The following is a 9,826-nucleotide window of genomic DNA, read 5'->3' on the forward strand; positions in this document are numbered from 1 at the left end:
TTCTTTGTCAAAGACAAAGAAAGAGTACATCTTTGAGTATTTCAACTTTTTGAAAAGCTGAAATACATAAATTTTTAGCAAATAAATATTAATAAAATGTTTTAGAAGCTTTTGTTTCTTTGACAGGTAAGTTCCAGAGGCCTATCAGTTGATAGATCCTGTTTACAGAAAGAATGGTATAGTTAATTATAAGGTTCTCTATATGATTTGAGTTTAAGTGAATAACATGACCAATCACAAGCCTTCATTTCAATACCCATTTAATGAAACCTGGCAGTGATTTAAAGAGTCATAAAATGACATTCTCTTAAAGCAGTATGTGATTTTTGGAGTCAGATATCTTTTTATACAACAGAAATCTACTTTGGATCTTGAATAAGTATTTAGATTCAGATTAACCTATTAATCTGGTTTTATACAAAATAAAGAAAAGGTTTATTTAAAACAAGTAGATGTCTTCTTCTGGGCCTTAAACAGAATCTAATTTTAAAAACTCCCGAACTAGCAGGAGGATAATTAAATCATCGATGATTTTCCGTACCACACTCGTCGTGAAGTGGGGCTGAATGAAGATGAAGAGCGTTGAAGCCTCTTCTTGTCAGCTTGCCTTTATTCTACGTGTGTCTAATATGCTTGATTTAGATCTTTGCACATGAAATTTAAATCTCTTTGTAGATTTTCTTGAAAGGGAAATGTGATTAAATGAGCAATAAAACAGCTGCTGCTGCCCAAAAACCCGCTTACACAGAAATGGAGGAGGAAAGCTAGGTGAGATGTTTTCCTGTGGATTTTGAGATGACTTTTAAAACAAATTTAAATTTGAAAAGTATTTATTGCAAGAGCATCAGCACAGAATAACTTCAATCAGAGGTTAATTACTTGAAGAATCCCAATGATTATCAAGAGATGCGTGATATTAATGTCATACGCAAGAAAAGGATTGGACATAATGTTAAGTTAAATCAAATTTATTAATAAGCCGACCTGCACCAGGACACATTAAACTAGTAAATGTTTTATATCAACCTAAAGGTAAGTTTTTAGTCCAGGCAATCTGAAATTACTGACAGTAAAATAGCAATGAAAAGAAAAACAGATGACAGCTTAACCTGATTAAACGCTTTGTACTTAAAACGGGTCTGTTTTGGTGTATTTTAGTAATCACCATGCAATTCTACACTGACATGCTTTCTTGTCAACTGATTGAACAAAAGCCCTGAATACTGTAATGTTCTTCACATGCGCATTCATGGTTGCCCTCGGTGACGCAGGAGGATTGCATGGTGAGGCATTCTTGTTTGAAGTCTCACAATAAAGCTGCCGGCAACCATTAAGGCACTGCTGAATCCTCAGGTACCTGTTGGTTAAGCCTTATCAACGCAACTCTGCATCATTCATCCTCACAGCGCGCCATGTTTTATTGTGAGACAGCAGCCTTCCTACCATCACCACCTTCCAAGCAGCAGCTGTTCTCCCTGCGTCGTCCTGAATATGCTCATTATGTCGCACGGTGGGGGAGCAGGTCACCGTGTGAACGTATTACATATCGCTGTTTGTGACAACACACGCACTTTGCTTTGCCTTTATGAAGGAACTAACCTTCAATTTAATTCTACTCTTAACATCACGCAAGCCCCCTACAAATGAGCTTCACCTCCATCACAGGTTTCGAGATTTAACTCTAACAAATCTAAAAAAAAAATAAATAATATGGATTTAGTTTTTGTAGGTTTATTAGACCACATCATTCATATAAAAAGAGGGAACTGCAATCTGCGGTTGAGCTTTAACAACAGTTGATTAAAGAATACTGCTGCCAGGGGAGAGTTGTTGGTGGAGTCATGTGACATGATGACATCACGGAAGGTCTTGAGCAGTGGGTGACTGTTTCATTTTCCGTCTCGATAAGACATCTGGCATGTCTGAAGAAGTCCTGCAACAGACCAATGCGTGAGTCATGCTGGCAATGAAGGCTATGTGGTGGGTGTCAGTGTGTGACAGAACTGAAAAAGATAAAAAAGAGAGAGAGACAAAAAAAAAAGACACATAAAGAAAAACATATCAGAAGAAGATTGGGTTGGATGAATCTATTGCACACATGTTCATTACTTTTTAGTGGACTTGTTGATATTCAGAGAACTGTAAAAATGTTTGAGCATTGGTCTATGGCACCTATGTGTTTCACTCAGTCAAGTTATATTTTATCATAGCTAGTTCAGCTTTTTTTTTTTATCCCACCATGTTAAAGACTGGGCTCATTATTTATATGTAAACAATTGGCATTGGAACACATATGTCCTAAATGTAAAACAAACACATTGTTAAGGACATCTATCCAGAGTCTCCTATAAAATATACTTATACTCTTGCCTTAATTTTCACCCCCAAAACACTTACATGTCAGTTAATGGGTCCATCAGGACACCGGCGTCCTCATGGCAGTTAGAGGGTTAAAAACATCTTTTTGCAACAACTCGGTTTTAGTCCTGTCATATTAATTAAAATTAACAGCATCTTACGCTTTAAAGAAAGTCTACAGATGTTTGGTCTGTCTATAGGCATTTGCACATGTGTGAAGTGCAAAGAACATGTTTCTTTAACAGGTCTCTATATACATTCAACAGCTATTTTATTAGGTACATCTGTCCAAGTGCTTGTTAGCAAAAATAGCAAATCAGCCAGTCGCCCGGGAGCAACTGGCTGCGTTAAAACATCCAGATGTTGTGAAGAAAACTTTCTGAAGTTCAAACTGTGCATCAGAAGGAAGAAGAAATGAAATTTTAGTGACTTTGAATGTGGCATTCAAAGTCACTGGTACTCTGAACGTTGCTGGGAGAGAATTTCGAAACCTGCTGATTTACCGGAGGCAAAACCATTTTTCCGATTTTCTGGGAACCGAGTATTAGGAAGATGTACCTAATAAAGTGGCCAGTACAAGCATGTTTACTTTATATTCAGTTTAGTTAATCTTATTTCTATTTTCAGTTCGTACCCCTCCTCTGGATTGGGCTCAGCAGCTGGTCCTCCCTCCACGAAGGTTCCCATTCGACTCTTTGAGCGCTCCAGTTGGAGTTGACTCTGAGTGCCTAAGAGGACCACAGGAAAGAGGACAGAGCACGATGCAGTAATGAGTTTGGTAGCTGAATTGCACCATGGATTATTTTTCAGAATACGTACAAATTTTACTGAAGAAATTTTAACGTACAAAATTCTGGCAACCACAGAATTTTACCATATACATAAGGATTTCATCATATTTATACAGTAAAATCCACATAAACATGGTTAATACTGTATTTATACTGAAAAATTCTGGCAACCACAGCTGTTGGCATTTTACCATAAATTAGAGACGTCTCTATTTTACAGTGTAAAGCCAGGTTTGCTTATGCTTATGTTTCCACTCGATTCTTCTAGTTGCGCACTGGATCTCTACAGCTCCTCCAGAGTTACCACGGACCTCTTTGCTTCCCAACTATGTTTTTTCACCCCTGAGGCCTTTGTAGAACAGTTGCATTTTTATGAGGTTAAATTGAACACTGGCTGACTCTAATTAGGGAAACTATGAAGGCAGTGGATTGCCCTGGATTTCATTTAGGAACCTGGAGTAAAACAATGCATGTCTCATTTTTCACATTTTAATCAATTATTGTTTTCTGTCTATTTTATGTGTATTTCCTATTTTGTGTTTTTGCTGTTGCAAAACTTAAAGTACATAAAAGTTTGTAGTTGTAGCCTGGCAAAATGTGAAAAAGTTCTAAATATGTACTTATTGGCTTTCCGATCTATTTGCAGATGTCAAAATGAATAATAAATGCAGGTGAACTAAGATCCCTGGAGTTTCAGCTGCCTCCACTCCGTTTCCACTCACCCTCTCGTCTCAGTGTCTCAGCCGGCTGATCAGCGTTAGCCACAGTGGGGTGAACTCTGAAGTTTCCTAGAAGGATAAAAGGTGGAATAATATTTAGATGGAGAAAAACTTTTGTGTATTTTAATAAGTGAGAAATTCAATCTATGTCCGGTTTCAAAAAAAAAAAAACTTACCAAAAGATGGCAGGATGTTGTTGATATTCAGCCAAGCTTTTACGAAGGGATAGATTGAAATGAGCAAGCCTGCAAAGCGGAAAGTGGCAATAATGTTTTTGATGAATGGTCTGAAATTGCTTCATAATTTGCATGTTGCGACTAGTTAATTTACTTTGAGAAGTAACCTAATTGCTTTTGATGCCTGGAAGATAGAAGAAAGTCTGAAAAATAGAAGATGGTCTATTTCACTATGACACAGATGATTGGGAATTTTTCATTGTATATCAAAGTGTAAGCCTTCCCAGTATGATCCTTACATCCGATACAAGGTGAGATGCTTCTTCTAGTTCAGATCAAAGTGCACAGTGGCATCTGAATCGCAGGGTTTTGGCAACTTTCTGTAGTCCTGCGCCCCCAATCAGCACCTTTATTGATTTTTCTTATTAGTCTAAGGAGCTGGCATTACAGCCTGGCAGCTCCTGAGGGTGGTTGTGATGCATGTCTGCGCTTAAAATGTCATGAAACTGCAGAAGGAGGGAAAACAATCTGCAGAGAACACTCTGTTCATACTCATTAGTCAGCCTGTGTGTCGGAGGCGGCATCGAGCCACACAAGCCCCAAAAAACACATAATTAAGGACGTCTGCTGCTCAGTCGCACAAAATCCTGCGAGAGTGAAAGTATCAGTCACGCTGCGGTGCACAGATTTTATTTGCGAATGCAGGTAGCCGCTCGTTAGCAAGACAAATTAATTATTAAAAGCTGATCAACTCCTCAGCGAGAATGAGTTTCTCATTAACTATGCATACACATGCTGATGTTGTCTTCCACAGATCACAAGCGCTGCCCTTTCCTCTTTCTCTCCAGGAAACCAGTCCAGACACGCTTTTATCAGAGCAGCTCCTACGGCTATCAGCTGGTTCTGGTTACAGTCTTGTATCAAATGAACATTGGATGGAAGAAGTCGCTAGTCGCAGACCTTAACATTTTACTTTTACATCAATGCATTATGCATATTATATATCGGGTGAATTCAGCTAATGTCCTGCCATTGTACATGTAAAGAATCCTCCTGCGTAATCCAATCTTAGAATAGGTACAGCTGTTCTGTCAAGGAGAAATGGAGATAGTTCTTGGAGAACACCAGCGAACAAAAGCGTCAAGAATATGACAGAACACAGCAGACATATCAGGGATAATATTATGGAAAAGAAAAGAAAAAAAAAGTTTATGAAACAAAATTGCACCTTTAAACATTTAAAGAAAAAAACACTATTGGTGAAAGAATCCATAAGAAGGCTTTAATGACTCATGTCAAGTATGTAAAGGAAACATTTTGGTCAGATAAGACAATAGTTTAACTCAAATCTCTAGTCACTCTAGTCCACAAGTAAAACTAACCTAACAATAAAACATTTTTAGTGGCACAATCATGCTGTGGAGATGTTTTGTTGTTTTTTTGTTGTTCTTTTTAACAGGAAAATGGAAGCGTGTTGGAGTGTCTTGGAAGGATGGATGGAGCTAAATATGAGGTAATCCTGGAAGTAGAGGTATCAAAGGATTTAAGACTGAGGTAGAGGTTAACTTTTAAGTGATATGATTACCATGCATATGGACAGTTTAGATTAAAAAACAAAACAAAAAAAACAAACAAACAAAAAAAAAGACAGTTTCATATGTTTCAATGGCTGAAGCTTTGACAGGATTCATCCAGTCAGACAAAGGTTGGGCTTTTTTGCAAAGAAAAATTAACAAAAATGCTACATCTCAAAAGTGTTAAGCAAGTAAAAACATATCCAAAAAAATTGCAGTTTGCAGTCTTTTACTAAATACAGGAGGAGACCATACTTTTCATATTTTTATCTTTTTAAAGGAAATCCTATTGTGAGGAACTGCAAGGTCCATTGGGTTTGGCTACTTAGTAGAAACAGTCATTTCAAAACAAACCAAATAATTACCATCAAAGTGATACAAAGCTTAAAATGTTCAGCCAACTATTACAAAAAAGTTGTTAGAAACTCCTCTTGTCTTATTTAGAACTTTCTAAATAGCTTTGCAACATCTGCAAATGATAATCTGAAAAGCAAATAAGCAAACCAAAGTGTTTCTCATTCGGAGTTACAGACTCTCACCGAGGCCTCCAGCTCCCAGGAAGATTCCTCCTACAGCATCAGCATCACATTCCCTGGACACCCCGATGATGATGCAGCCGGCAACAATGGCAAACAGGGCTGAGCCCACTCGTAGCCCATGGTACTGCCCGATGCTAACAGGGTTCATTCAGCAGGTGGAGGTCCCCCACCTGCCACACTCACCCACACACTCTTTTACAGCCCAGGTAATAACTGGGGAACCAAACTCTGCCTCAGCTCAGGCTCTGACTTCCACCAACAGCCACTCCCATACTCGTGCATCGCTCTCTCTGACACAGAAACACTTTCCCTGGTTTAGACTGTCCTCTGTTTCGTAAGGGATCTCATGAATCTTTAAAGTGGAGATCTGGTTTCTATTGCAGCTGGAAATTAGGACAGTTGAAGAAGCCCTGACTCGTATGACAGGGAATTCTCCCTTAAATCTGATCACAATCCTCGACCAGAGCATCCGGTATCATGAGCTCCGTTTGTGGAAAAACACAGGGAGGAGCAGGAGGCAAAGAGAAAAGGCAACAATTAGAGAGTGAGCCTATGTGTGACTTCTATGAGTTGCTTGTGAGCTTGAAGGGAATGTGTAATGAAAGGTTCAGAATCCTCTGTGGCGGGGCCCGAGGCCATCCACAAAGGCATGCAGTTGCCATAGGAATAGCATATCCATGGCAACACAGGAAAAAGAGGAGGGTAAGCAGGATTAACACTTGTTGAACAGGGTAACAAATTAACTTACAGCACTCTGTGGAGGAGAAACAGCCACACATTTCCTCCACAGGTCAAATCTCTCTGTCTTCATTCAAATGTCAAGATTCGTCATAAATTAGTGTGACTAATATTAAAAAGTATGTGTGTGTGTAATACTCACACGGGCATCTCATGGCATCTCATTCTCTTCTCGGCCTTTATCATTTGTGACACTTTAAAAATGAGCTTACATGTTCACTTCTTTTGCTTACAAGGATTTAGTACACAGTTAACAGATGGTGGAAGTCCTGCAGGACTTAAGAACAGCAAAGATCCTAATTCAGTTTGATTCAAACTTGCTACAAAACAGAGATAACATGTTTTTTTTTTCTTTTTGTTTGCTTTTCACTTCAGTCCCAGATTAAATGCTTGGAATTAATTTGTTTTATGATATGTTTCCTGTTTCTTACGAAGACTGTTCTTAGATGATGAAAACACATATTTGGTTTACCCTATTACAATTATGGAATAATAACCCAAGTGTAGTTACAGAAATAAGTAACTGTACATGTTCAAAAATCCATGAATAATATTTGGAAAACTAATTTGAAACAGCTCACATCAATAGCTTCCTTTTCAGAGACAAAAATGTTTGCGTTGGCCGGGAATCGAACCCGGGTCAACTGCTTGGAAGGCAGCTATGCTAACCACTATACCACCAACGCCACGGATCACTAACACGCAGCCTGAAGAAATTTAAACAATGTGCACTCTATATATTTTGTATTTTCTGTCTGACACATTTTTATTTTCTGTTTTCTTCTGTCGTTCTGGCCACTATGTCTGTAACTGCTGTTTTCATTCCTTTTTTTCAGTTTTAGCTAGTCGACTTGCCTTGATTATTACACATACTGCGAGAATCACATTGCTCTCTTGTATTTCTAGCGTTAGCAGTGTAAAAAACGGTTTCCGTTGTGGCGGACAGAACTAGACTTTTAAACAAGGGGCGGCTGGAGAGTATGGAGCTAAAACAATCTCATAATTCACAAATGCACAGATCGAGATTACCAAATGCACAAGATCCACAAATGCACAGTACGAGATCCACAGATGTACAGAAGGAGATCCACAAATGCAAAGGATGAGACTCACAACTGTACAAGATCCATTTGTGGATATTGATATGTGCATTTGTGAATTATGAGACTGGTTTAGCTCCATAGAGAGTGGGTAAAGCTTGAAAATAAATGACCATCCTGACTGAGCCTAAGCTATTTTCCAGAGAAATATTGGTGGAAACTTTAGTCTCCAAAGCTAACAGACACAAAACATCTTCTTAAATTTAGTTAGGTTAGGCTACAACTATTGTTTTATAGCACTTTGCATGACAGTAACACTGTACTTAAAGAAAAGTTATTGGCCCGTACGGGGATCGAACCCGCGACCTTGGCGTTATTAGCACCACGCTCTAACCAACTGAGCTAACCGGCCATGAGTCGCCAACTGAGAACATGTTTATAAAACTGAATGTCTCATAAATGCAATTGGGCTGTAAGAATTTCGGGTGGAGATTTTAATGGGCTGGATTGCTTATCTGAAAAGCCCCGAGAGTTTTTTACAGGAGGCTAATGAACTGCAGTTACAGCAGGAAGCAATTCATAGTTTAGGTACAGCAAGTAACGCGCTGTTTGGCCGCCAGCGACATTTCGGGGGCGCTGTTTCTCCCCCTTCAATAACCGCTAAAGTGCATTTTGAGTGGCAGAGAGCGACACATCGACGTAAAGAGAAGTCAAAACCGTGGAATAAATCTTGTACTCCACCACACGACTAATATATGCGGTGTAATATGATTCGCTCCATGGTAGCCAATCAAATATCCGACCCACCAATCTCGTTCTTATATCTCCATTTGGGTCTCAACTGCTTCTAAAAATAAAGTGCTTTAAAAAAAGAATAGCTGTCTTTGGCAGTAAGTCAATGGGTTTTGATGATCTCTCGAACGCTGAGTCCGACATGCAGGTAACCATTTAATATCTCGTATACCAGGATATCAGCATTTGCTATGCCATTACTTCTTCAACAGACCTCGTGGCGCAACGGTAGCGCGTCTGACTCCAGATCAGAAGGTTGCGTGTTCAAATCACGTCGGGGTCAAGTCTTTTAAAGCAAATTGCTTCTTTTAAGTCAACTATAGTTGTTCAATGTTGTAAGCTATTACAGAATCAAAGTACAGGGAGTAAAACATTAAGCATATACAAAGTACAATGCTATGTACACTTAAAACTTGGTAACAATAAAAATATGTGAAATATAAAATGCTAGGAAAAATGGCAAATGCAGAATTTACAACACGTACTGCTGAAAATCAGCCAATGGAAAAAAAAAAGTTGCTGTTGTATATTTACGCAAAAACAGACCACTTACAGCTCAGAACAAGAACACTTATGTAAAGAGAGCGCATTTACGTACGTCGGGGACAGTACTAGTCTACAGTGCAGAAAGAGCAATTTTCAAAAAGGAGAAGAAAAAAAGAGGGCTCGTCCGGGATTTGAACCCGGGACCTCTCGCACCCTAAGCGAGAATCATACCCCTAGACCAACGAGCCAAGATGCTGTAATGTCACGCAGTATCACAACACAACGTTTGACAAGGGATTGAATTGCGTTATATGTTTTTTGGTATGCCAGATGTTAGAATACTTTATGAGAAAGGCATGATACTTCTGCCTGTTACGGTCTCTGTTTCACTATTCGGTTATAACAGTCCGTAAAAGGGAAGACGTAGATTATTAAGTTTAATCAAATCTAAATTCATAGAAAACAAAGCTACATGTAAGGAACTCGCCTCACAGATAATTAGAAAACTCTTTAAAATAGCTTACAACATTGAACAAAACGTGTTGAATTACCAAGAAAATCGGAAAATTAGAAGTCTCGGCTGTGATAACTTGTAACTTGTGATAACGTGACT

At 38.8% G+C, this 9,826-nt stretch overlaps 1 protein-coding gene and 4 non-coding genes across 6 annotated transcripts; 1 reads left to right on the forward strand and 4 right to left on the reverse strand.

Annotated features, from left to right (window-relative positions):
* Nucleotides 1-952: 952 nt before the first annotated feature.
* On the reverse strand, nucleotides 953-6,663 carry kncn (kinocilin). Of its 2 annotated transcripts, none has more exons than XM_015021319.1 (5): nucleotides 6,158-6,663; nucleotides 4,045-4,113; nucleotides 3,872-3,937; nucleotides 2,993-3,086; nucleotides 953-1,933 (listed from the first exon to the last, which is right to left on the reverse strand). In XM_015021319.1, exons 1-5 carry the CDS (start codon nucleotides 6,303-6,305, stop codon nucleotides 1,858-1,860), a joined length of 453 nt encoding a protein of 150 aa, XP_014876805.1. In that variant the 5' UTR covers nucleotides 6,306-6,663; the 3' UTR covers nucleotides 953-1,857. The 2 variants fall into 2 exon arrangements, with proteins under 2 accessions (XP_014876805.1, XP_014876806.1); XM_015021320.1 differs by having other exon boundaries at nucleotides 1,874-2,003; nucleotides 6,158-6,662.
* Nucleotides 6,664-7,509: 846 nt separating this feature from the next.
* Nucleotides 7,510-7,581, reverse strand: trnag-ucc (transfer RNA glycine (anticodon UCC)). The gene has a single exon. It is a non-coding gene; the product is annotated as a tRNA-Gly (tRNA).
* A 692-nt stretch (nucleotides 7,582-8,273) lies between these two features.
* On the reverse strand, nucleotides 8,274-8,347 carry trnai-aau (transfer RNA isoleucine (anticodon AAU)). Its single transcript has one exon. It is a non-coding gene; the product is annotated as a tRNA-Ile (tRNA).
* A 591-nt stretch (nucleotides 8,348-8,938) lies between these two features.
* On the forward strand, nucleotides 8,939-9,010 carry trnaw-cca (transfer RNA tryptophan (anticodon CCA)). Its single transcript has one exon. It is a non-coding gene; the product is annotated as a tRNA-Trp (tRNA).
* Nucleotides 9,011-9,389: 379 nt separating this feature from the next.
* On the reverse strand, nucleotides 9,390-9,461 carry trnap-agg (transfer RNA proline (anticodon AGG)). The gene has a single exon. It is a non-coding gene; the product is annotated as a tRNA-Pro (tRNA).
* Nucleotides 9,462-9,826: the final 365 nt, after the last annotated feature.

The sequence above is a fragment of the Poecilia latipinna genome, unplaced genomic scaffold (assembly GCF_001443285.1).
Source record: "Poecilia latipinna isolate Pla-1442-1.1 unplaced genomic scaffold, P_latipinna-1.0 Scaffold2760, whole genome shotgun sequence".
In the NCBI taxonomy this organism is placed as follows: Eukaryota; Metazoa; Chordata; class Actinopteri; order Cyprinodontiformes; family Poeciliidae; genus Poecilia; species Poecilia latipinna.

Coding starts and splice junctions, on each gene's coding strand:
- kncn (XM_015021319.1), bottom strand. CDS start 6,305: ATGAACCCTGTTAGCATCGGGCAGTACCATGGGCTACGAGTGGGCTCA. Junction 3,087..3,871: donor TGAGACACTGAGACGAGAGG/GTGAGTGGAAAC, acceptor TGGTCCTCTTAG/GCACTCAGAGTCAACTCCAA. Junction 1,934..2,992: donor GAGCCCAATCCAGAGGAGGG/GTACGAACTGAA, acceptor GGTCTGTTGCAG/GACTTCTTCAGACATGCCAG.